Below are 22310 nucleotides of genomic sequence, written 5' to 3'. Positions count from 1 at the left end.
GTTAATTGTTACTGAATTGGTGAGGAACGCTTATTTAATGGCGTGTCTTACGAAGAGACGTGTTAAGGCGAAATAACAGTATTTACAGTTCCTTCGAAAATGATATTCGAATATGATATTATATGATTATAATATATAATATGTAAGTTGCTGACAGAGTGTCAATAACGTTCGAAACAAAAGTCATTTTCATATGTACGCTGCTCATCGAAGTAAAAATCAATTTCAGAATACCAATCACGCAGTGTATACACACTGTCGGATGTCATTTATCTCTATTTAAGAAAGCATCAAATCCGCACTTGGCCAAATAACATCAAATGAATTATATATCTTTGAAAGCTTATGTACGACCTTTTGGACTCTCATCTTACTTAGGAGGTTCCTGCAATCGTTTCTGTCGAAGAGGGCGGCACATCCGGCAGCACCTGCTCGACCTTGTTGATGTCATTGTTATTCCAAAACAAAATGCCTATGCACGAAAGTGAAAAGGAATATAAACAATATGAAAAGCCCATGAACACACAATAAAGAATAAAACGCGTGAACTGCTTATCGTCATTTTTCATCGGAATGTGAAGAAAATGGAATCGTTTCTAGACAGAATAGTGATTACTGATAATACATAACGGCATAATTTCTATGCTAACGACACCACATTCCGATGTTTGAAAGACACCATTGAAATTATCCACAAAAAGGTCCGTTATCCCCAAAGGCAAATATACATCTTTTTCATTGGTCGTCAGGAGATGATAATCCACCATCGAGTCAGAGATTGATGGACGGTAAATCCCAGTTATAACCATAAGATTATTATTTTAGGAATCAAACATAAAAATTTCCGTTTAAGGAGCGTTTGGTATATGTATAATACAGACATGTTGACTGTATTGTTACAGGTATTCATTTTATGGAAAATAAACATTTCATAATAACATTTAATTTGGGACAAACTTTGGGTTTTTACATGCGATTTTAATATGATAAATAACGACATAATTAGTTTTATAAAATTTATTTCACATCGGCAAAATCAAATTCATTTTTATTTTTTTTAATTTAATATAGTTCATTGACAAAGGAAACACAATAAATTACATGAGCCCGCATTCCAATCAATTTATGCTAATAATAGCAAATAAAGATCAGTCTCCAAGGTTCTGTTTGAACGAAATATCCATGCGCCCCAGCTACATGACTTAAAGCGAACCGCCTATCAGGACACTTCGTGTGCCCCAGTATGTATGTTTATTTACAATGAGTGATACCAGAATTAAGCGTTTGCCAGGTGATTCCATGCAACATGCATCTATCCAATAATTGCCACATGCTATTATACGTTTTAATCACTATAAAAGCAAACTAATGTAGCAAGCGAATACTCAGAAATAAAGTGGTATATGAAACACCCAAAATTGAAGCTATACTTCTAGATTCGTCCTAATGTTCGTGAGTCAAATATTTTAATATGAAGGGACACCCTCCGAGTCCTAATAAAATGCAGCCTAATGCGCGGAAGGATCTCTCAAAACTTTTAAATACACACAAACACGCACCTAACATAAATCGATTGTTTATTTGAATTAACGCACCAACATACTAGGAAACGCAAATTCATATGTTGATAAAAATGTGTTAACAATTTCATTATTCTAGAAATCTACTTCGGACTGAGCGTGATACACATTCAAACTTAGCTCTTTGGCAACCTTCTTCTGTCCTTGGGAACATATGTCCGCGCTTCTAACTTTGTTCGGTTTGCCACGGTTGTTGACCGAGACAACAGATAAAAAGAGGAGCAGGTGTAATGATAGTTCAAATATTGGTTGTTATATAAGTCATTATCTTTAAACATTTCCACCATTCTACGTTCGCTTTCAGATGTATTTTAAATAATTCGGAAAACTTTGTTTCGACAAACTAAGGTAAATGTCTATTTCATTTTTCTACATTATAATGAATATATATAAATATAATGTTGGAATAGGATGCCATACATTCTCCCCACGGATCATTGTTCCCACACTAATTTCGACAACGCAGTCATTTGATCGTACGTTTTTTAACAACCCGGACATTCGTAACTATGTTTTTTTTTCAACCCGGATAATATTTCCTAAATTAGTTTGACAATTTTGACGGTCGGGATATTCGTTCCTTCATTATAATGACGCCCCGGCTTCTTGCTAAAATATTGCTATCCGGGAAAATTCGTTTCTAAGTTACATTAATAAGATTTATGTGACAATTTCGGAACGGAATAAAACACGATGACTGCATAAGAAGTTGAAGGTTTCTATAAACCTTGTTATTATGATGCTACGCACTAGAGAAAGTACAGAAATGAAAAAAAATACATTTTATTCTTTTAAACACAATGAATAGCATGTATGCACAAGAAAGCACAAGAACACGAAGCTCTGTATACTTAAAGTTAAAACACAACACTGATGTAAGTGGAAAACAACAATCAAAAGGCCAACATTTTGCCACAAAATGGATCGCAGCCTCAATGTATTTCATTACCATCACATTAAGGTCACTCAACTGCAACAGTTTATGCCAGACCCAACAATAGTTACAGAGATATTGCAAACACAATGATGGGGCTATATACTCTATCGTTGAAAAGTGGCGTAGTTCGAAGGTAATTTAATCGACAGTCTTTTACAAATTCAAATCTACTTTATTTTCCGTTTCAATTTCTTTATCGAAAGCTCCTGGTCAAGATGTAGAATAATTTGAAATACATGAGACCAGCCTTAAACCTTAATGTTTCAATAACTTAACAGCTAGTCTGAATATAAACTAAACTGATTGATATAGCTCTCAATGCGAAAACACATTTTTTAATAATTCTTATAAACTGATGTAGTTCTCAATGATGATTTGTGAATAATGACAAAAAGCGAGTTTACGCCTGTCAACTCTACATGGAGCTAAGTACGATCTTTTCAAGTTATTCAAGACCGAAGTGATTAGTAAAATAATAACTGACCCATTACTTTTCGCATTTCCTGTGGGTGGGTTTGACGTTTGCACATCATATGTATGCGAGTACGGCGACAACGTCGCAAGCAAGATATATATTATTGACATTAGTACTGACCCGTCAATTAATTAACAGTGGTTACTTTGACATTCACACATGAAACACATCAGCGCAACTAGACAACCACGTTACAGTAAAAAGAAAAAGGGGCCAAATCACTATGCAAAATAAACTTGACTCGACATTGACCAAAATAACAAACCTATTGATGAATTAACAACTGTGTTGACATATATTTCGATTAACGAAACATGATTATACGTCTGTTCAAGCCATACGCGTTTTTAAAAAGTTTTGTTTTAAAAACAGTATGAACAGGTGCGATACTGTTGTCAGTATAATGTTTCAAAAAATACTAACATATCAATGCCATATATCGAATTATTATGAATAACCCATATGTCCTCGTCCGATATAGTGTATGCGTATCTAGTCAATTAAATAACTATCGCCTAATTTAATTTATCATTTAAGAACGCAAGTGTTTTATCGAGCAAAGTTAAGATATTATTGACTTTGAATGCAAAAGCCGTAGTTTACATACATGTCAAAACACTTCATGATGATTTTTGGGTGGGGGGATTTCAGATGTTTCATATACACGTGATGTAAATGATGAAATGTAATTTTTAATGTTATCGTAAATTTAATTTCAGAAATGCATTTTTTAAGAGAGATAAGATGGCCTCACCGACAAAGAAGAGCAATGATTACTCTCCAAATTGTAAAGAAAAAATACAACTCACACGGAAATGTTGTCCGAATCGTTTAGCCAGTCCAATAAACAGAATTCAACTCTCAAAAAATGCAAACGACAGTCTTAATTGTACAGCAGAAGTTGAAGAAGATCGAGAACATAGCAAGTGTATGCATTTAATCTAAAATTGATCTGCAAATCAAAGGAACCTTTTCACGTTTTGGTAAATTGACAAATCTGAAAAAAAATCTTTGAGATTCGCAAAGTTTTGTTGTAGTTATGATATTTTTTAGGACACAGTAATTCTGAACATTTTCCATGCTCTAAATATCCTTTATATTCATCATTTGAATATTTAAAAACATGAAACATTATATATTACATAATGTTCTATGAGCGCGGATGGCCTATTGTTATTAGCATTAGACTTTTACTCCAGGTGTCAGTGGTTTGAGCCCAGTTGAGGGTACCTCTTGTGTCTTTCTTTTTTTTCTTTTTTTTACTTGAGCTTTTTAAATTCTTCCTTTACATTTATCACTTAAAGCTTTAAATGACAAACTTGCCTAAATGTGTGAAAATGTCCATGTAAAGACAGTTTGATAGTGTGTTTTTTATATTTATACCTCGCCAATATTAACCTATATATATATATATTTGTTTAGGAACTGTAAACGATCTAAATCGATTGAAGCGGTCATCACTGAGCAAACTATTATGACCTCGTTTAACTCGACGTGCTATTTTTTTTAGATTCAACCCGAAATCAAATATCGGAAACAACCCAATGCTCATTGTGCTCACGAGTGCCAGGTCAATATGTGCGAGCTGTAGGACAAGGGAACTGAATTCATAATGACTTTCGATACCTCTAACGAATTATTTATACTATCAGCGTCTTTATATATTTTATAATGGTTTTAAGACTTTTAATTCAAATGGAATCATTACAAACAAGACGTTAAAGAACAATAACAAACAACATTGAACTGCATGATGCTCTTAGGATCATATTTTCAAGGCCGAATGTCAGTTTATGTAGAACAACACAGTCCATATGGGCGATGAAATTTGTATTTGTTATTTCCTATACAAATGCCTCCTCTCGCTTCTGAGCATTTGATATTACATGCAAGAACAAATTATATAAAATGGTTATGAATAAGGTCCGAAATTAAAAACGCGGTACATATATCGCCTCGTCAACGCTCAACATGTCAATATGAATGACAGCTTAACGTTAATTATGTTTTGCTGTGTTATAAAACACTATTGTTCACTATTAAGATTTAATAATCTCGTAAGAGAAATCACGCATCTTTAGCATCGTTCATATTCAAGAATTGCATTTGGAAGATCATATATCTCGATATTTTCATTTTGAACAGGTTCCCGTCTCAAACAAAGCTGTGAACTGTCGGATGAATTCACGGGTAAATAACGTTTATACCATTAGTTACAGTTTACACTGTTGAAATATTTAAACTGCAATACTAGTTTCGGCAGGAGATCAAAATCAAAACAATGAAAGTATTTAATTAATTATTGTTTTTTTTTTAACGCGCTAGTTTTTAAATTCTGGTTGTCATTTTATCATGTGTTTTCATGTAGCGATTTCCTTTTTCGAGTACAGATTTTTTATGTTTATTTAAATATTGGTTCGTCCCAAATAAATAACCCATCGTCGCTGTCGTTCTCAAACCTGGTAGCTAGAAAATGCCAACTTTTCAGGGGAGAGAAAAAACCGTCTCATTTTTTATAATGTTGTGTTAGAAATTGAAATTCTGTAAAAAAAAAAACGAAACAAATGAAGCTGCAAAATACGGTTAAAGCCGTAGACGCGTAAGTCATACTGATAAGTCATACTGATATTCAGAAAGGGTAGCAACGATATTTTGTCACCACAGTTTTGTCATCTTTATGAGGTACGACAATTCGTCCTGATAAGAAACCTCGTAGCTGCAAATATAAAAACGTTTTTGTGTTCAAACGAAATGACGTACCTATAGGTGCTATGACGTCGCTACGACTTTTCGCCGGAAACAAAAGCCAACCATTATTTTTACAACATTTCGTCACGTGGCTTTTTCAAGGGCTCTGGTTGGCGTAGAGCTACGAGATATAGCACAAAACACGCGCCAGACTTCATATATTCTGAAAAGACGAAATAAATGAAAATTTGGGAGCTACGAGGTTTAAGAACGACGGCGACACCATGCACTTAAAACGATCAAACACGTTTTACAGTTTGAGAAAAAGACAATTAATTTTCTATTAAAAAAACAAAAACAAAAACAATATATATAAACACATACTCAAAAAAGCAAACATCTATTCCTTTATTGTTTTATATATAAGACCGTGAATCCAAAGAGGTTACATAAGGAACCGATTCGTCGATCAATTGGAAAATAACGTCAATTGCTAATATTGTATTTCAAAAAAACTGTTAATTCCAAAAGCTTTTATCACGCGCTCCAAATTTTTTTTAGAAAGGCCATGAGTTCGATTCCAGTCAAAAGTGTGTGCGAATGTATTAAAGACTAGCCTAATTGATTACTATTTTAAAATGTATGTTTTTAATGACATTTTTCAAAAATACGAAACAATGTAAATAAGTCCGTTTACATGAAAATTATAAAGATTATGATAATTTGAAATGCATTTTTTCAGTTTGCTTTGCAATAAAACTGTTTAATTGTGTTCTCAATATTTATTGTATGAGGTACGTGAATGCTGATCTTGATCTGTTTTATCTGTTTGCAATGTTATGATCCTGTACAGTGTAATAGAAGTTTAAACAAGAGATCAGAAATACCCTTTGAACAAGTGGACTATGTCATTTGTATAAGATTGACATACTTAAATTGCGAGTGTTTTAGGTTTTGACATTGAGTCTGTATGTATAGAAAAACCGGTGATCAATTACCTGACAATTTGCAACGAAGGTATTATTGCCATTGAATTCACAATTAGAACGCCTAACTACACGATCAACGGTGAGCATGGGAAAAGCAAATTGTTAAACATGTTTTAACGATATGATTTGGGGCAAATCTGGATTTAACTGTTAAAGAAGTCTGATAATACTTAAAATAAGAATGAGAAAATGTCCAAACCATAAAAATACCCATACAATCGAATTGCTTGCAAATAATAATTACATACGGATTCAGTAACGCATGAGATGTCGCAAAAAGTGAACTGCCAATTTGAACCAAATATCCACAACGTAAAAAGAAAAAAAAGAATACATAACAATTGCGCTTCAATGAAGTTTTATTAATATTAATATAAATGTATTCGAACTCGTTAAATTCATTTGCTTACCTGTTTAAATGGTTTTCCGTAAAACAAATAGTAAATCATAGGCATGATGTTTTGCATGGAGAAAGGCCGATATTGTGGCCAATAAAACATAGCAGTGTTTGGTGTCGTCTAATATACATATCGTCGAATCAAAAAATTGTAAAAAAAAAACAGTATTATTAGTAACAAAACATATTTAAGTCGTAAACAGACTGCGTATTGGTCTGGAACCTCATGCATACGATTGTAAATTGTTGAATTAACACTACGTATACAAAATTAAATGCTGTATTTAATTAAAAGCGTGAAAAGAGATCAAAACGCTAATGTAGCAGTAGTTAATCTACAAAACAACTATTAATAAACAGTTGTACTTGTGGGGAAGTGATAATATGTTTGATGGCTTCTTCATGATCACCCACTGTCCTCTTGCAGATGACACAACATCCCTAAACATCAATAATATGATAGATTAGAAATTTACATGTCTTTAAGTTGTTTCTTCTTAAGATGACCATTTTTAACTTGCTTTATATGACAAAGATTGAGATACACAGGAATAAATAAGTGATATGCGGCTAAACTAATCTACAAGGCCTTTCTAACTATAACTAGTATTGTGTAATTGAAAAATCATTCAGCGGTTTAAACTAACTCAGCCTGCTTTCGAATATATTGAAAACAAAACTTACTTAAATGTTTATGCATTATAAAACTAAATACATGTACAAAAAGGTATACAACATTTCTTAAACAAACACTATAACTCCTGACATTATTGGAATTATCAAAGACTTAAAACATATTTGTACACACGTAATGCACATGGCAATAAAGAGTGTCAACATAAGTATCACCGTCTATGGTTTAGCATTCAGTGCCCAGGTCATAGCTTAGGTTGCAATTCGTAGCTATGCTTTTGTGAGAACAAACTATAAGTGTGAACTTGGGGACCTTAAGTTAAATGTCACAATATGTCTTTTGAAGCAGTTGGTAAACCAAATACTTACAGTATAAGTATATATAGTTATAATATGCGTTGTATGATAACTATTTGTGTAACATCATATAGCCAAATACGTGAACGATAATTCATATTGCCTAATCGAACATTTTTACAGATACAGCCGATGTGACATATTGCGTGGGTGATCCACGAAAGGAGATACATATGACTAAAGGTTAATGTTTTAATGTGTACAACTTATATCACAACTGTACGTTTAAATATGTGTTTTTTTAATAGGCGTATTACATGCACTAATACTTTGTGTAACTATTTGATTTGCTTTCCAGACTTTACAAGTTTACGTACATAGGTAAACTCATTCATTACTGCAATGTGTCGTATTGTGAAAACAACCGTATGTTAATACACATGTAATTGTTTCAGATATAAACAATGGATCTGATTATGAGCTAAGTAAACATGAAGGGGAAGGTAAATGTATAGAGGATATTGATTTGCTAACTATTAATGAACCGTAACGTAATTTTAGTAAAAGAATATCATAGGGCTTTTACGAATCTGATGCAATGTATCAGAAAAGAGTTATACGCCTTTGTCAATTTGATTCTGGAGTCATAAAAATAACTTATGACAAGATTTGCTTGAAGCTCATTCACTTTTAATTAAAACTAAATTTCAATTATAAATTGAACATTTACGCATATTGTTCGAATTTGGTAATCATTTGAAATATATGTAATATTATTTGTAAAAACTAACAGATACCGATTTCAAACTCCGTACATGGGTACATTATAGAGTGCATTGCCCAACAATTACAATTCTGGCTTCATTAAGATATTTTCTTTTATCAGTGTTTTTTTCTGGTTAATTTCTCCCACAATGGAGACAGGTTTAACGTTAAACAGGATGCGTTGATAGATGGTTGCAAAGTGCTTTACTGAGGAATTCTAGCTTCATTATGTTTTATTATATTCTTCTTTATCAATTATGTTATAAATGTCTGTTTTATATGTGTCAAGAATTACCATTGTCCGCTATTAGATATAAAAACCACTATTCAGTATTCAAATTGATAGATGTTTATTCATATTTGTAAGTTTAATTATCCCGTCGTTTTGCAAAGTCTATTTGGGTCGAGGTACTACCTCGTCGTCAAAGGGAAAAGGAATGTAATTTGGATTGAATTCTACTTTTATAAATTAAATAGAATTCAAGCAGCATGCACAATGAATTTTTGACGACTGTTAGTAAATGTGTACTAGATAAACTACAAACAAAAAAACGCCACCATATTAATTGAATTCTGATCAAAATAACAGGCGAAGTATTTTTGTCATGATGTCAATTTTATTTATTAAACAATAACATAAATTGATGACTTATGCAATTAAATAAGCGAAACTTAACAGTACATTATGCAAACTCCCCAGGGAGATAGCGGCATAGTCATACATCGTGTTGCATTAAATGAATACCATCATATAACCTGTTCACAACTTATTGACGAATTGACAAAAATCCGTCCACAAAATAAATGCATGGTTAATATTACGGCCTGAAATAACATAGCACAAATACACATAAAAGTTTAAATTAAGAAATCGTTCAAATTAAGAAATAATAAAAGCGTGTAACCCAAAACTATTGAATACTTAGCAATTATATTTCAATTACCAATTGTATTGCTTACATTGATTAAGTACAAATACCTCATTGTGTCTGATCAGCGAATGTCGAAACAGCCTGGTGTATAAATCCGGCGCTTTATAATTTAAAGGGCATTTGAGTCCCGGTTTAAGAAATGTATTATTCGGATAGTCATTTTGTCGATTTTTCAATGATATAGAATATTAAAAAAAAATCTTTTTATCCTTAAATTTGTTCAAAAGATGATTGAATGACATACTTTACATTTGCTATTCTTTGTGTATAAGGTTCTTTTATATATACTATGTAATATGTTGTTTATGAACAAAATGGGGGAATTTTTTCTATAATTTGCTTCAAACAACTCACTTGACTTATATATATCGTGTATCGTCATCAGGTAGCCAGAGTAATGCAAGCATGTCGAAACCTTCAATGGTAATTATCACACTTCATTACATTTCATAATTAATAATGATCAGATTAATGTTTTGTTCGTAATACTCAATAAGTAAACTCATATATTATGCATATACGATCCGTATTTAAAAAAGAAACACGTAGATTTTATCACAGGAGAAACAACGAAACCTAACAGATTTCTTCAAAAAAAGTCGAAGTTGCTATCCGAAAAGGTGGAGTCAACAATCTTAGTAAAATCATAACCGATGCTTTAAATAAAAAGAAACACACTCAAGTTAACATCGCTATGCAAAGACTGGAACGGAAAAACACTACAACAATAACGCCTATCCACATAACAATAATCCTAATCTTGTTCTATGGGACCTTCCGAGTGAAGAGACTCCATACTTCCCACGGATAACATATTTACGTGACATTGTTGTTTTTTGTTTACAAACGACTTCTTCATCCTTATTTCGCCTACCCGATTTAAAGAAAATGACCTATGTCTAGCTAACGAAATTTCTCGTTTTGAACAGAAGTTCTATTTTGTGTGATCCGTAACATATCACGATGTGAAAAACGAGTTCAAAGCTAACGATGACATACGAAACAAAACAATCACAAAACTTAAAACAAATGGCATTTAAAACCCCCATGTTTTTCTAATCAATAATAACGAGTACGACTTCAATCATCTTCACACTATTAATGCATGGCTCTCAAGGTCGAATAAAAGAAACTTGTGTAATGGCTATGAAATCTTTAACTAAAGACAACCTCGATGAAAAAAAAATTGGAAAACAGAACATATTAAAATTGCCTTTTTATCATCGGCTGGGGTTGGGATTCCTAATCCTGGGACAGGTTCATTTCCGACATTAGCATATTTGTCAGAAAAGTACTGTTTTATAAAAATCAGTTTGGAACAGATGATTGCTCTTTAGTCTAAGAACGTATATTGCACCCAAATCAAAATGCAATTCAACGAGTTTTTGAATAATTTTGGACTACACATATCTCACGTGGCACTAACATAAGCTGGTCTTCACAGAAGCAGATACATTAGTAACATAACCACTTAAGCTGACAATACGCATTGTTGGAAGGCTAGCTGCCGCATTTCCCATATGAGCGATAAAATGTCTATTTGTCATTTACTATAAATAAAATACTTCCTCGCGCTTCTGAGCATTTGATTACATACGAGAACGAATTATATAAAATAATTATGAATAAGGTCCGAGATTTAAACAAGCGCAATTTAAATATCGCCTCAACATGTCAATATGAATGAAAGCTAAACGTTAAGTATATTTTGTTGTGTAATAAAGAACTGCAGTTCACCATTAAGATTAAATAATCTCGCAAGAGAAATCACGCATCTTTAGCATAGTTCATATAAAAATACTGCATTTTGAAGATCACATATCTCAACATGTTCATTTTGAACAGATTTTAACGATGACGATGGTTCCCGTCTCAAACAATCTTCCAATGAAAGCGGTGAACTATCAGATGAATTCACGGGTAAATAACGTTTATTCCATTAGTTACAGTTTACATTCTTTAAATGTTTCAACTCAAATACTTATTTCAGCAGGAGAACAAAATTACAACCATACAAGTATTTTATTAATCATTGTTCCTTAAACGCGGTAGTGCTTAAATTCTAGTTTTCATTTCAAGTGTTTTCATGTAACTTTTATGTTTATTTGAATGTTGTTCCGTCCCAAATAAATAACCCCATGAACTTAAAACGTTGACGGATTTTTTTACCTTTTGAGAAAAAGAAAATTTTCCATTAAACAAATAATAAAACATATAATATATATACTCAAATAAGCAAACAGCTATTCCTGATTTGTTTTATACAGATGTGTTTATAAACATCACGAATCTAAATAGGTTAAATAAGGGATCGGTTTGAACGCTTCTCGTCGATTAATTTGAAAATATCGTCTATTGCTATAATTGTGTTTCAAAAACTGACAATTCCAAAAGCCTTTATCACTGCTTCAAATTTTGTTAGAAAGGTCAGGGGCTCGGTTCCAGTCAAAATTATGTACTGATATAGTCTTATTAAGACCAGCCAAAATGTGTAATATTTTAAAATGAATGTATTTAATGCCATTTTTCAAATATACGAAAAAAATTAAACAAGTCCATTAACATGAACATTATATAGTTAAAGATAATTTGAAATTCAGTTGTTGTGTTTGCTTTGCAATAGATCTGTCTAACCAACCAAACAATACTGGCCTCATTTTCAAAAAGGCTTTCGATTTACTAGACCATTCGTTTATGTTCTCTTGCTTAGAATTTCGGCGAAAGTCTAATTAAATGGGTAAAACTATTTTACACCAATATGAACAGTATAATTATTAGCAATGGCTTTTTCTCAAACAGTTTTTACATCGCACGAGGGGTAAGACAAGGATGTCCACTTTCATCCTCGCTATTTATTATATGCATCGAGTTTCTATCGCACTATATCCAATCAAATAACAAAATAAAGTGAATATCGCTAGAACCCGACAAAGAAATTCAAGAGTCCCTATTTGCTGACGACTCTACTTATTTTTTAAATGACAATAGAGACTCATTCGATAATCTTATAGAATCGCTAACCCTTTTTGGAACGGCATCTGGTCTTAAACTAAAAAAAGTAAATGAACTGTGCTACGAATAGGTAAATTTAAACAAAGTAATAATCATCTTAAAAAAGAAATGAAATTCAGCTTGACATCAGATGAAGCAACAACGTAAGAAAAAAACCTTTACAAACAATGAAAATGAAACCATTTAAAAAAACATATTGCCTAAATTAAAAAAAATGTTTAAAATCATGGCAGCATCGTAAACTTACACTAATCGGAAAAAAACACCGTGTTAAAAACGTTTGCACTCCCGAAATTAATGTATACACTAACAGTTCTCCCAAACCCACCAAATGATATTATTGAAGATATAAAATCAGAAATATTGAATTTCATATGGGACGGTAAACCTTATAAAATTAAGCGAACTCAATTAATTCAATCAGTAGAATATGGATTTATCAGACTAACGGATATAAATTAAATCCTGAATGCAATCAAATGCAGTTGGGTCAAAAAATACTTCGATAACACCAATACGAGTAAATGGGAATTATTCTACCAGAAAATCCTTTAAACATATGGTGACGCCTTACTTTTTTAATGTAATATCGACAACAATATCTTAGACGAAATTTCAACCAAAAACATATTTCTATCGAATGTTCTATCGGCATTGTGTAAAGTTACTCATAATTTAGAAACCAAAATAAACAGTAAAATCATTCTATGGAACAATAAAGACATAATTACTAATAATAAAACGTTTTTCTATAAAAAATGGTTCGAACAAAATATAAAATATGTAAATCAATTATCCGACTACAGAATAAACGACTTCTATTCTTTTGATAACTTATGCTACATATTCGGAATACCTACAAGTAATTTCCTGATGTACTACAAATTGATCAAAAGTATACCCATACATATTAAAACTGTTATTGATACAAATAACACACCATGTACTCAAACAACTTACAAGAAAGGTATGTATTGCCATAGCATTCACAATCAGAACGCCTTACTACACGATCAACGGTGAGCATGGGAAATAAACCAATTTTTTTAAAAGTTTTATGTTTTAAATAATGTTTTGCGCCTAATCTGGATCAAATCCGATAGTTTGACAGTGACAAATAGCCTGATAAAACTTAATAAAAAGTATGAGAGAAGTCCTAAATCATAATGATTACCATACAATCAAATCGCTTGCAAATAATAATTACATACGGCTTGATTAAAGTAACGCATGAGGTGCCGCAAAAAGTGAACTGACAATTTGAACCAAATATCCACAAAGTCAACAAAGTCAATTGCGCTTCAATGAAGTTTTAGGTTATATAAAATGGAATCGAACTCGTTAAATGCAGTTGCTTGCATGTTTTTCGTGGTTTTCCGTAAACGAAATTGTAAATCATAGGCATGATGTTTTGAATTTAGAAAAGAAGGTATTGTGGTCAATAAACATTTCCGTGTTTTTGGGTCGTCTAATTAACATATACTTGAATCAGAAAAAAATGCAAAGAACAGTACTATTAATAAAATTTCATATTTAAGTCTTAAACAGACTGCGAAGTGGTCTGGAACCTCGAACATAAACATAAGCTTTTAAATTGTTGAATAAAAACGACGCATACAAAATTAAATTTTGTATTAATTTAAGCGCGAAAAGAGACGAAATCGCTTCTGCAAAAGTAGTTAATCTATAAAACCATTGTTAATAAACAGTTGTTCTCGGGGGAAATTGTATATATGTTCGATGGCTTTTTCGTGATTACCTACCTTTCTCTTGCATTATAAACATCAACAATATGATAAAATTGGGCATTTTAAAGGTATTTTAGTTGTTTCTTCTTAAGATGACCATTGTAACTTTCTGACAAGGATTGAGATACACAGGAATCAAGTGATGTGTGTCTTAAAATAATCTACACGGCCTTTTCTAACTGGTAGTATTTAATTGGACATTCATTCAGCGGTTTATTCTTTAAACTTACTCAGCCTGCTTTCGAATATTTTAAAACAAAATTACTAAAATGTTACTCCATTTTGTTTATAAAACTAAATAAATGTACAATAGTGTATATAACGTTTCTTAAACAAACACTTAACAATTACTCCTGACACTATTATAATTATCAAAGACTTAACACGTATTCGTACACACTTAATGCATATGGATATAAAGAGTGCAAACATACGTTTAACATTCCATGGTTTGGCATTCATTGTCCAGGTTCATAGCTATCCTTTTATTAGAACAAATAATCTGTGTGAACGTGTGGACCTTAAGTTAAATGTTGCTATATGTCTTTTGAAAAAGTTGGTAAACAAAAGTCTTACAGTATTAGTATATATAGTTCTAGAATGCATTTATCTAATTTTGGAGCATCTTATAACCAAATAATTGAACGATAATTCATATTTCCGAATCGAAAATTGTTTCAGATACTGCCGTTGTGACAGATTGCGTGGGTGATCCACGAAAAGAGATACATGTGATAAAAGGTTAATGAGTTCATGTTGTGTAGCTTAAATCATAACTGTAGGTTTAAGTATGGAAAGATCGTGTATACGAGGTTTTATAAGGTGTATTACATGCACGTATGCCCTATACATATATTCGATTTGCTTTCCAGACTTTACAAGTGTACGTACATTCATAACTTCAATGTGTCGTATTATGAAAGCAACGGTATGTTAATACACATGTTATTGTTTCAGATATAAACATTGGATATGATTATAAGCAAAGTCAAAATGAAGAGGAAGGTAAATATATAGAGGATTTTGATTTTCTTATGATTAATGAACCGTAATGTAATTTCGACAAAGGAATATCATAGAGCTTTTACGAATCTGATGCAAGGTATCAGAAGAAGTGGTAAACACCTTTGTCACTTTGATTGTGGAGTCATAAAAAAGAACTAATGACAAGATTTGCTTTAAGCTCATTCACCTTTAATTAAACTTAATTTTAATTATAAATAATGCATTCGTGTAAATTGTTCTAATTTGGTAATCATTTGAATTATTCGTAATTCTAGTTCTTAAAACTAACTGATACCGATTTCAAACTCCGGACATGGTTACATTATAGATCATTGCCCAAAAATTACAATTATATCTTCATTTAGATATTTTCGTTCATCAGTTGTTTTATTTTGGTTAATTTCTCCCACAATAGACATGGGTTTACGTCAAACAGGATGCGTTGATAGATGGTTGCAAAGTGCTTAAATGAGGAACTTCATTATGTTTTGTCCTATACATCTTTATCAATTTAGTTTTCAATGTCTGTTTTATTTTTGTCGAGAATTACATTTGACTGCTAATAAATATAAAAAACTATTACCAATCTTTAAATTGATAGATGTTAATTCCTATTCGTACGTTTAATTATCCCGTCGTTTTGCAACGTCTATTTTGATCGAGGTACTCCGTCGTCGTCAAAGGGAATACATGTAGGAATGTAATTTGGATTGGAGTCTACTATACAAAGTGTACAAGCTGCATGCAAAATAAAGTTTTTTCGATGGTTAAAATATTTGTATTAGATAACCTAAAACATTAAATCGCCACCATAGTACTTAACTTCTGATCAAAATAGTAGGCGAGTATGTTTGTCATAATGTCGATTGTATTTATCAAAAAACTAATTCTGATGATTAATGCAATTAATTAAGCAAAAAGCAAAATTAAACATTGCAGTATGCAAACACGTCAGGGAGATAGGGGACATAGTCATTAAATGTGTTGCAATAAATGCATGAAATGAATACCATCATCTTACGTGTTCACAATTTTGGTCGAATTTACAAAACATCCGCCCACAAAACAAATGAATTACGGACCGGAATAACATTGCACTAATGCACATAAACGTTTAAAGTTAATTTGTTACAGAATATACCCTCAGCTCAAATTAAGAAATTATAAAGCGTGTAATCCAAAACAATGGAACACTTAGCAGTCATTTAGTTTCTTTCAATTATCAATAGTATTGCTTACATCGATCAAGTACAAAAACCTCATTGTATCCGATCAGCGAATGTCAAAAGGGCCTGGTGTATAAATTGTGCGCTTAATGATTTAAAGGACATTGGTTGGAATCCCGGTTTAAGAAACTTGTTATCTGGATAGTCATTATGCAAATTTGTCAATGATTTAGTAAATTTAAAAAAATCTCATCCTTAAATTTGATCAAACAATGACTTTAGATTTGCTTATACGTTGTGTATAATGTTCTTTTATATATGTATACTGTGTAATATGTTGTCGATAAAAAAGAATTGACATTTCTAAGGCTTTTGATGGAGTATGGCGCGCAGGGCTTATTCATAAGCTAAGACTCAGTGGTATCTCGGGCAATCTTTTATCGTGGGTACAGGACTATCTTAATGACAGAAGACAGTGTGTTGTAATTTCCGGTTGTAAATCTGACTCACTGCCAATCAACACTGGTATTCCCCAGGGATCCATATTAGGGCCTCTCCTTTTCCTTGTATACATTAACGACATTGTGTGTGATATTCACTGTCCGGTTCGTTTGTTTGCAGACGATACTACGCTTTATATAATTGTCGACAATCCGGTTGATGCAGCCACTCTTCTCAACGCTGATCTTGTAAAAATCCATTCCTGGGCCGATAGGTGTTTGGTTACTTTTAATCCATATAAAACCGAGTCATTAGTAATATTAAGAAAAATCATCCGCCTGATCCACCCCCGTCTTTTCCTTAACAACTGCACAATAAATAAGGTTTCGTCTCAAAAACATTTAGGCCTAACTTTTCTAACTCATGCTCCTGGCATGACTGCATTGAAGCCATTAAGAATAAAGCATGGCAGAGATTTAATCTAATGAGATCTTTTAAATTTACCCTCGATAGAAAGTCCCTTCTAACTGTGTATACGACATTCATAAGACCAGTTCTTGAATACGGTGATGTAGTCTGGGGTAATATAACTGCACAGGATGAAATTGAGCTTGAAACGATTCAACAGGAAGCAGCTAGAATAATTAGTGGGGGACACGTCTATCATCACTGCAGAACTGATATAATGAAACTGCTCTTGAACCGTTAAAACATAGGAGAACTAAACATAAGCTGACTCTCTTCTACAAGATGTATAATTCTCTATCACCTCCATAATTGCCTTCCCTTATCCCCTTTATTGTGGGTAAAACAATAGCATATCCACTTCGCAATTCCGATAATATACGCAGCATTCAATGTAAATCACAGCTTTTTTCATGATCGTTATTGCCATCAACGATAAACCTATGGAACGTCTTACCTGAATCTGTTAGATCTGCTCCTTCTCTTTCTATCTTCAAAGTAAATCTAAACAAAGACAAACAAAAAATCCCCATGCATTACTACGATGGTGAGCGGACGCTGAATGTTCTTCACGCACGTCTGCAAATGAATTGCAGCAACTTAAATGAACATTTGTACGCGAAAAACATTTCGGAAAGTCCATATTGTCAATGTGGAAAGATTAATGACACCTACCACTTTTTCTTCACTTGCCCAATTTAAATTGAAAAAAATTTCAATCCTATTCGACAATATTTCCAGCTTTAAACCCATCACGGTACAACTACTTCTCTTTGGTGTCAAATACGGATCATACAAAGAAAATTCACTAATATTCAAACATGTTCAGTCTTTCATCAGAGATAGTCATATATTTTAACAAAACCCCATTTCATGAACAGACCTGATCCTGCTAACGATGCCCCGCCCCGCAACTGTTTCTTTTATTATGCAAACTTTCTCAAGTCGTGATAACTCTGTCACTTGTACCTCATTCTTTATTACACATTTATAATGCTGATGTATACAAACGTTATATCATTCTTTCGCTATCTTCATCATCATCTTACGTTATTGCTTTATTTCCCCTATCCTTTTCTCATTTCGATACTGTATACTTATATATACTTATATTATTCGCTTTTCATTGTTTCGACATTATATAAATTGTTCTTATATGCTCAATTGTTTAGACCTTATCTGCAGCACCTCCAAAAGACAGAAGAGAGACTCAGCATAAGCTTCGAGCTTTTATCTCAATTCTGTCAATTTACACTTTGCAGTCCTTTTGTTAAGCATATTTCGTCGAAAGTTGCTAGTATGTTTGTATTGTATTATATTGCTTACATGCTGTATATGAATAGCCAAATAAATATTGTTTAAACCAACAAATAATGATATTTTGCTATATTTTGCTTCAAACAACTCGCTTTACTTATATTTATCGGTTTTTCTTCATTAGGTAGCCAGAGTAATGCAAGCATGTCGGAGCCCTCGATGGTAATATCAAATTGCATTACATTTCATAATTCACACTGAAAATATTATTTTTTGTTCGTAATACTCGGTAAATAAAGAAATATTATGTATATAAAATCCGCATTTGAAAAAAATGACGTTGATTTAATCACAGGAGGAACAACCAAACTTAAGATATTTTATCAAAAAAGTCCAAATTGCTGTCCGAAAAAGTGGAGTCGCCAATCTTCGTAAAATCATAACCTATGCTTTGAATGAGAGGAAACACACTCATGTTAACATCGCTATGCAAAGACTGGAACGGAAGAAACCAGAACAACAATAACGCTAATAATATTCCTTATCTTGTTTTATTGGACCTTCCGGCTGTAGGAACTCTACCAATGGATAACATATTTAGGTGACATTGTTTTTGTTTTTTAATACGACTTCTTCATCCTGATTTTGGTTGAAAGTGACTTATGCCTAGCTAACGAAATTAGTCGTCTTGAAAAAAAGTTCTATTTTGTGAGATCCCAAACATATCAAGATGTACAAAAACGAGTTTAAAGCTAACCAAGGCAAGATAGCCAAGATTGACATTTTCGATGAACCTACGAAACAAAAGCATAACATAACTTTAAACAAACCCTCTTGTTTTTCTTATCAACAATAACAAAATCAACGAGTACGACTTCAATCATCATATCACACATTTAATGAATGACTCACCAGGTCTAAAGAAAGTTGAGTAATGGCTATGCCATCTTTCGCTAAAGAAATCCTCAATGAAACAAAAACGTTTTTGGAAAACATAATATATAAAATTGCCTTTTATCATCGGCTGGTGTTGGGATTCCTATTACTGGGAAATGTATCATTTCCGACATTAGCATCTTTGTTAGAGAGGCGCTGTTTTATAAAGATCAGTGCGGAACAGATGATCACTCTTTAGAACGTATTGCAGATAAATTAAAAATGCCATTCAATCGGCTTTTGAATAATTTTGGCCTTCAATCACTTACGTGGCAAACACATAAGTTGAAACCGTGGTCCTCAAAGCTGCCGATAAATTACTAACAGAACCACTTAAGCTGACAATACCCATATTAGGAAGTCTAGCTGCCGCACTTGTGGCATACCAATTTTCAGTAGCTGTTCAAATTAGGCTACTAGATGGCTGTTACGAAGAGGCATTGAATGTGCTCGCCATAAAGCAGAAACACATTAAGAATACTTAATAATTTGTTATATACACGCGTCTCCAAAACAATATTGCGGGGGATAACAATATGTTAAATAGGAGTTACAATTATGTGTCTATTAGAGGACCGATGTTGATGTTTCCTGATTGTGTAGTCAATGTATTTTTACATGTTCTGGAATGGTATGTGTCCGCTTTCCTTTGTGATAAAAATCATGTGCGTATTAATTGATTTCCTATTATACATTACACGTTGGCAATTGTTCATGCTAACCTCTGAAACGTTTAGGAAAACATATTTGTTTGTTTATCTTAATAAACTGCTTAATTGAACCAGAGTATTTCAAAAGTGTATGTGTTAGTAAGCAAGTAATTCGTGTGTTTTGTTTTTTACCTCTGCATTGTATACACATGCCCTATACATGGTATTTCGTATGTAGCAGCATTTTCGATAAATTGTTTGAATATTCATGAAGCAGGTGTACTATACTATTGTCAACACTATTCATATGAGTGCTTGTGTTTTCTTACGGTTGATTCTCAAGTGATTTAATAAACGTTTAATTGTATTTTTTTCTAAAAGATGACTCTTTTGTCATCCGGTTTATAATGTTTTACTATAGAACATGAATTAATGCAAATACGAAGCAAAATAAACAAGCAAATTCGTTGAATTGATATCCCCCGCCAATATGCTTCAGGACACAAAAGTGTTATATTTGACACTCAAAAAAGCATTTTTTCAAGATACAAAGGGCCATAACTCCGTTATTATCAGATGGTTTACAATGCCATTTGGTGTGCATCATCCTCTTATAAATATATATACTTATACCAAGTTTCAATGAAATCCGCTAAAGCACTTCCAAGATATTGCTCCGGACGGACGGACAGAAGGACGGACGGAAAGACGGACGGACGGACAACGCCAAAACAATATCCCTCTGCCGATGACGGGGGATAAAAAATATGTATAAATAAAAGCTGTACGGGCAAACCAATCGGTATAATAGTAAAATTTTCTACAGTCGATGTTTCCAGCAGATTACTGTATTATTGTATGCAAGGTTTTGCATTTTGTTTATTTGTATTACTTATGTCATTTGTACGACACTTCATGTAGATATATGTATGCATCATTCGATGTTTTATTCATATAGATCATTTTATGTTTTAATGGTTTGTTTTCTTTCATCATGTTTGCTAACAATAAAAAAGAACCAACCGAAGTAAGCATGATTAACCCGACATATTTATGCTGATGATTAACCATTCTTATCTAAAATATAATCAAATATATGGGTTTCAAAAACACCATGGTAACGGGTTTATTCGTTTATTCGTTATTAAATTTATGTTATAGTGTAACCTAGTGTTGTTGTTGTTTATGTCCCTCAGTCTATACAGGGGGACATATTGTGTTTGCCCTGTCTGTTTGTTGGTTTGTTGGTATGTTTGCGTCAAACATTAACATTGACCATAACTTTTGCATTATTGAATATAGCAACTTGATATTCGGCATGCTTGTGTATCTCATGGAGCAGCACATTTTGAGTGGTGAAAGGTCAAGGTCATCCTCCAATGTAAAATGTAAAATATATGGACGGACATTGTGTTTCACCAACACATCTCGTTTATAATCTTTCATTTAATACAGAATATTTAATTTCTAATAGCTCTGTGTAGCGCGACATGTATATATCGCTTAGGTGTCGCTAACTAAACATTTATTTCCTGATAATTGTTATGTGTTTTCATTGTTTTTATAAATATAATACTACGGACGTACTATATTATTTTGAAACATTGAATGATAAAAATATCTTGTCGTCACTTGTGTTTGCGACTACAGATTAGACAAAACAACAAAGTTCCTTCGAATAAAGAAACATATTAAACGTTTATTATATTTTCCAACAGGCTTTTGACACTTACATAAAAGGATTACCAAATTTAAATATTCAAGTTGCTAATAACATCTTGTCATCACTTGTTTTTGCGACTACAGAATAAACTAGTATACAAACTTTCCTCGAATAATGAGAAAAGTTAATGTTAATTATGTCCAAAAAGCTTTTGACATCTCAAATTAACGGATTACCAAGCTTAAACGAAAATATTAAATTTGCCAATAATAAA

The 22310-nt window shown here is 32.5% G+C and overlaps 1 protein-coding gene and 1 long non-coding RNA gene across 2 annotated transcripts; both read left to right on the top strand.

Moving 5' to 3' along the window:
- The first annotated feature begins 1868 nt into the window (after window positions 1–1868).
- LOC127850108 (uncharacterized) lies at window positions 1869–4017 on the top strand. Its single transcript, XR_008035064.1, has 2 exons — window positions 1869–1928; window positions 3712–4017. It is a non-coding gene; the product is annotated as an uncharacterized LOC127850108 (long non-coding RNA).
- Window positions 4018–4563: 546 nt separating this feature from the next.
- Window positions 4564–21800, top strand: LOC127850893 (uncharacterized). Its single transcript, XM_052384284.1, has 8 exons — window positions 4564–5182; window positions 8180–8239; window positions 8452–8499; window positions 11539–11613; window positions 15135–15194; window positions 15411–15458; window positions 18972–19009; window positions 19143–21800. The coding sequence occupies exons 2-8, from the start codon at window positions 8230–8232 to the stop codon at window positions 19311–19313; spliced, it is 450 nt and encodes a 149-aa protein (XP_052240244.1). The 5' UTR covers window positions 4564–5182; window positions 8180–8229; the 3' UTR covers window positions 19314–21800.
- Window positions 21801–22310: the final 510 nt, after the last annotated feature.

The sequence above is a fragment of the Dreissena polymorpha genome, chromosome 11 (assembly GCF_020536995.1).
Source record: "Dreissena polymorpha isolate Duluth1 chromosome 11, UMN_Dpol_1.0, whole genome shotgun sequence".
NCBI classification, from domain to species: Eukaryota; Metazoa; Mollusca; class Bivalvia; order Myida; family Dreissenidae; genus Dreissena; species Dreissena polymorpha.
Note: the sequence above shows the minus strand (reverse complement) of the source record. Positions and strands in the feature narration are given on the sequence as shown.

Bases quoted from the DNA above. Each gene is read 5' to 3' on its own strand.
- LOC127850893 (XM_052384284.1), top strand. The intron at 8,500-11,538 runs GTAAATGTATAG...CATTTTGAACAG, and splicing joins AAGTAAACATGAAGGGGAAG to ATTTTAACGATGACGATGGT. The intron at 11,614-15,134 runs GTAAATAACGTT...AAATTGTTTCAG, and splicing joins ACTATCAGATGAATTCACGG to ATACTGCCGTTGTGACAGAT.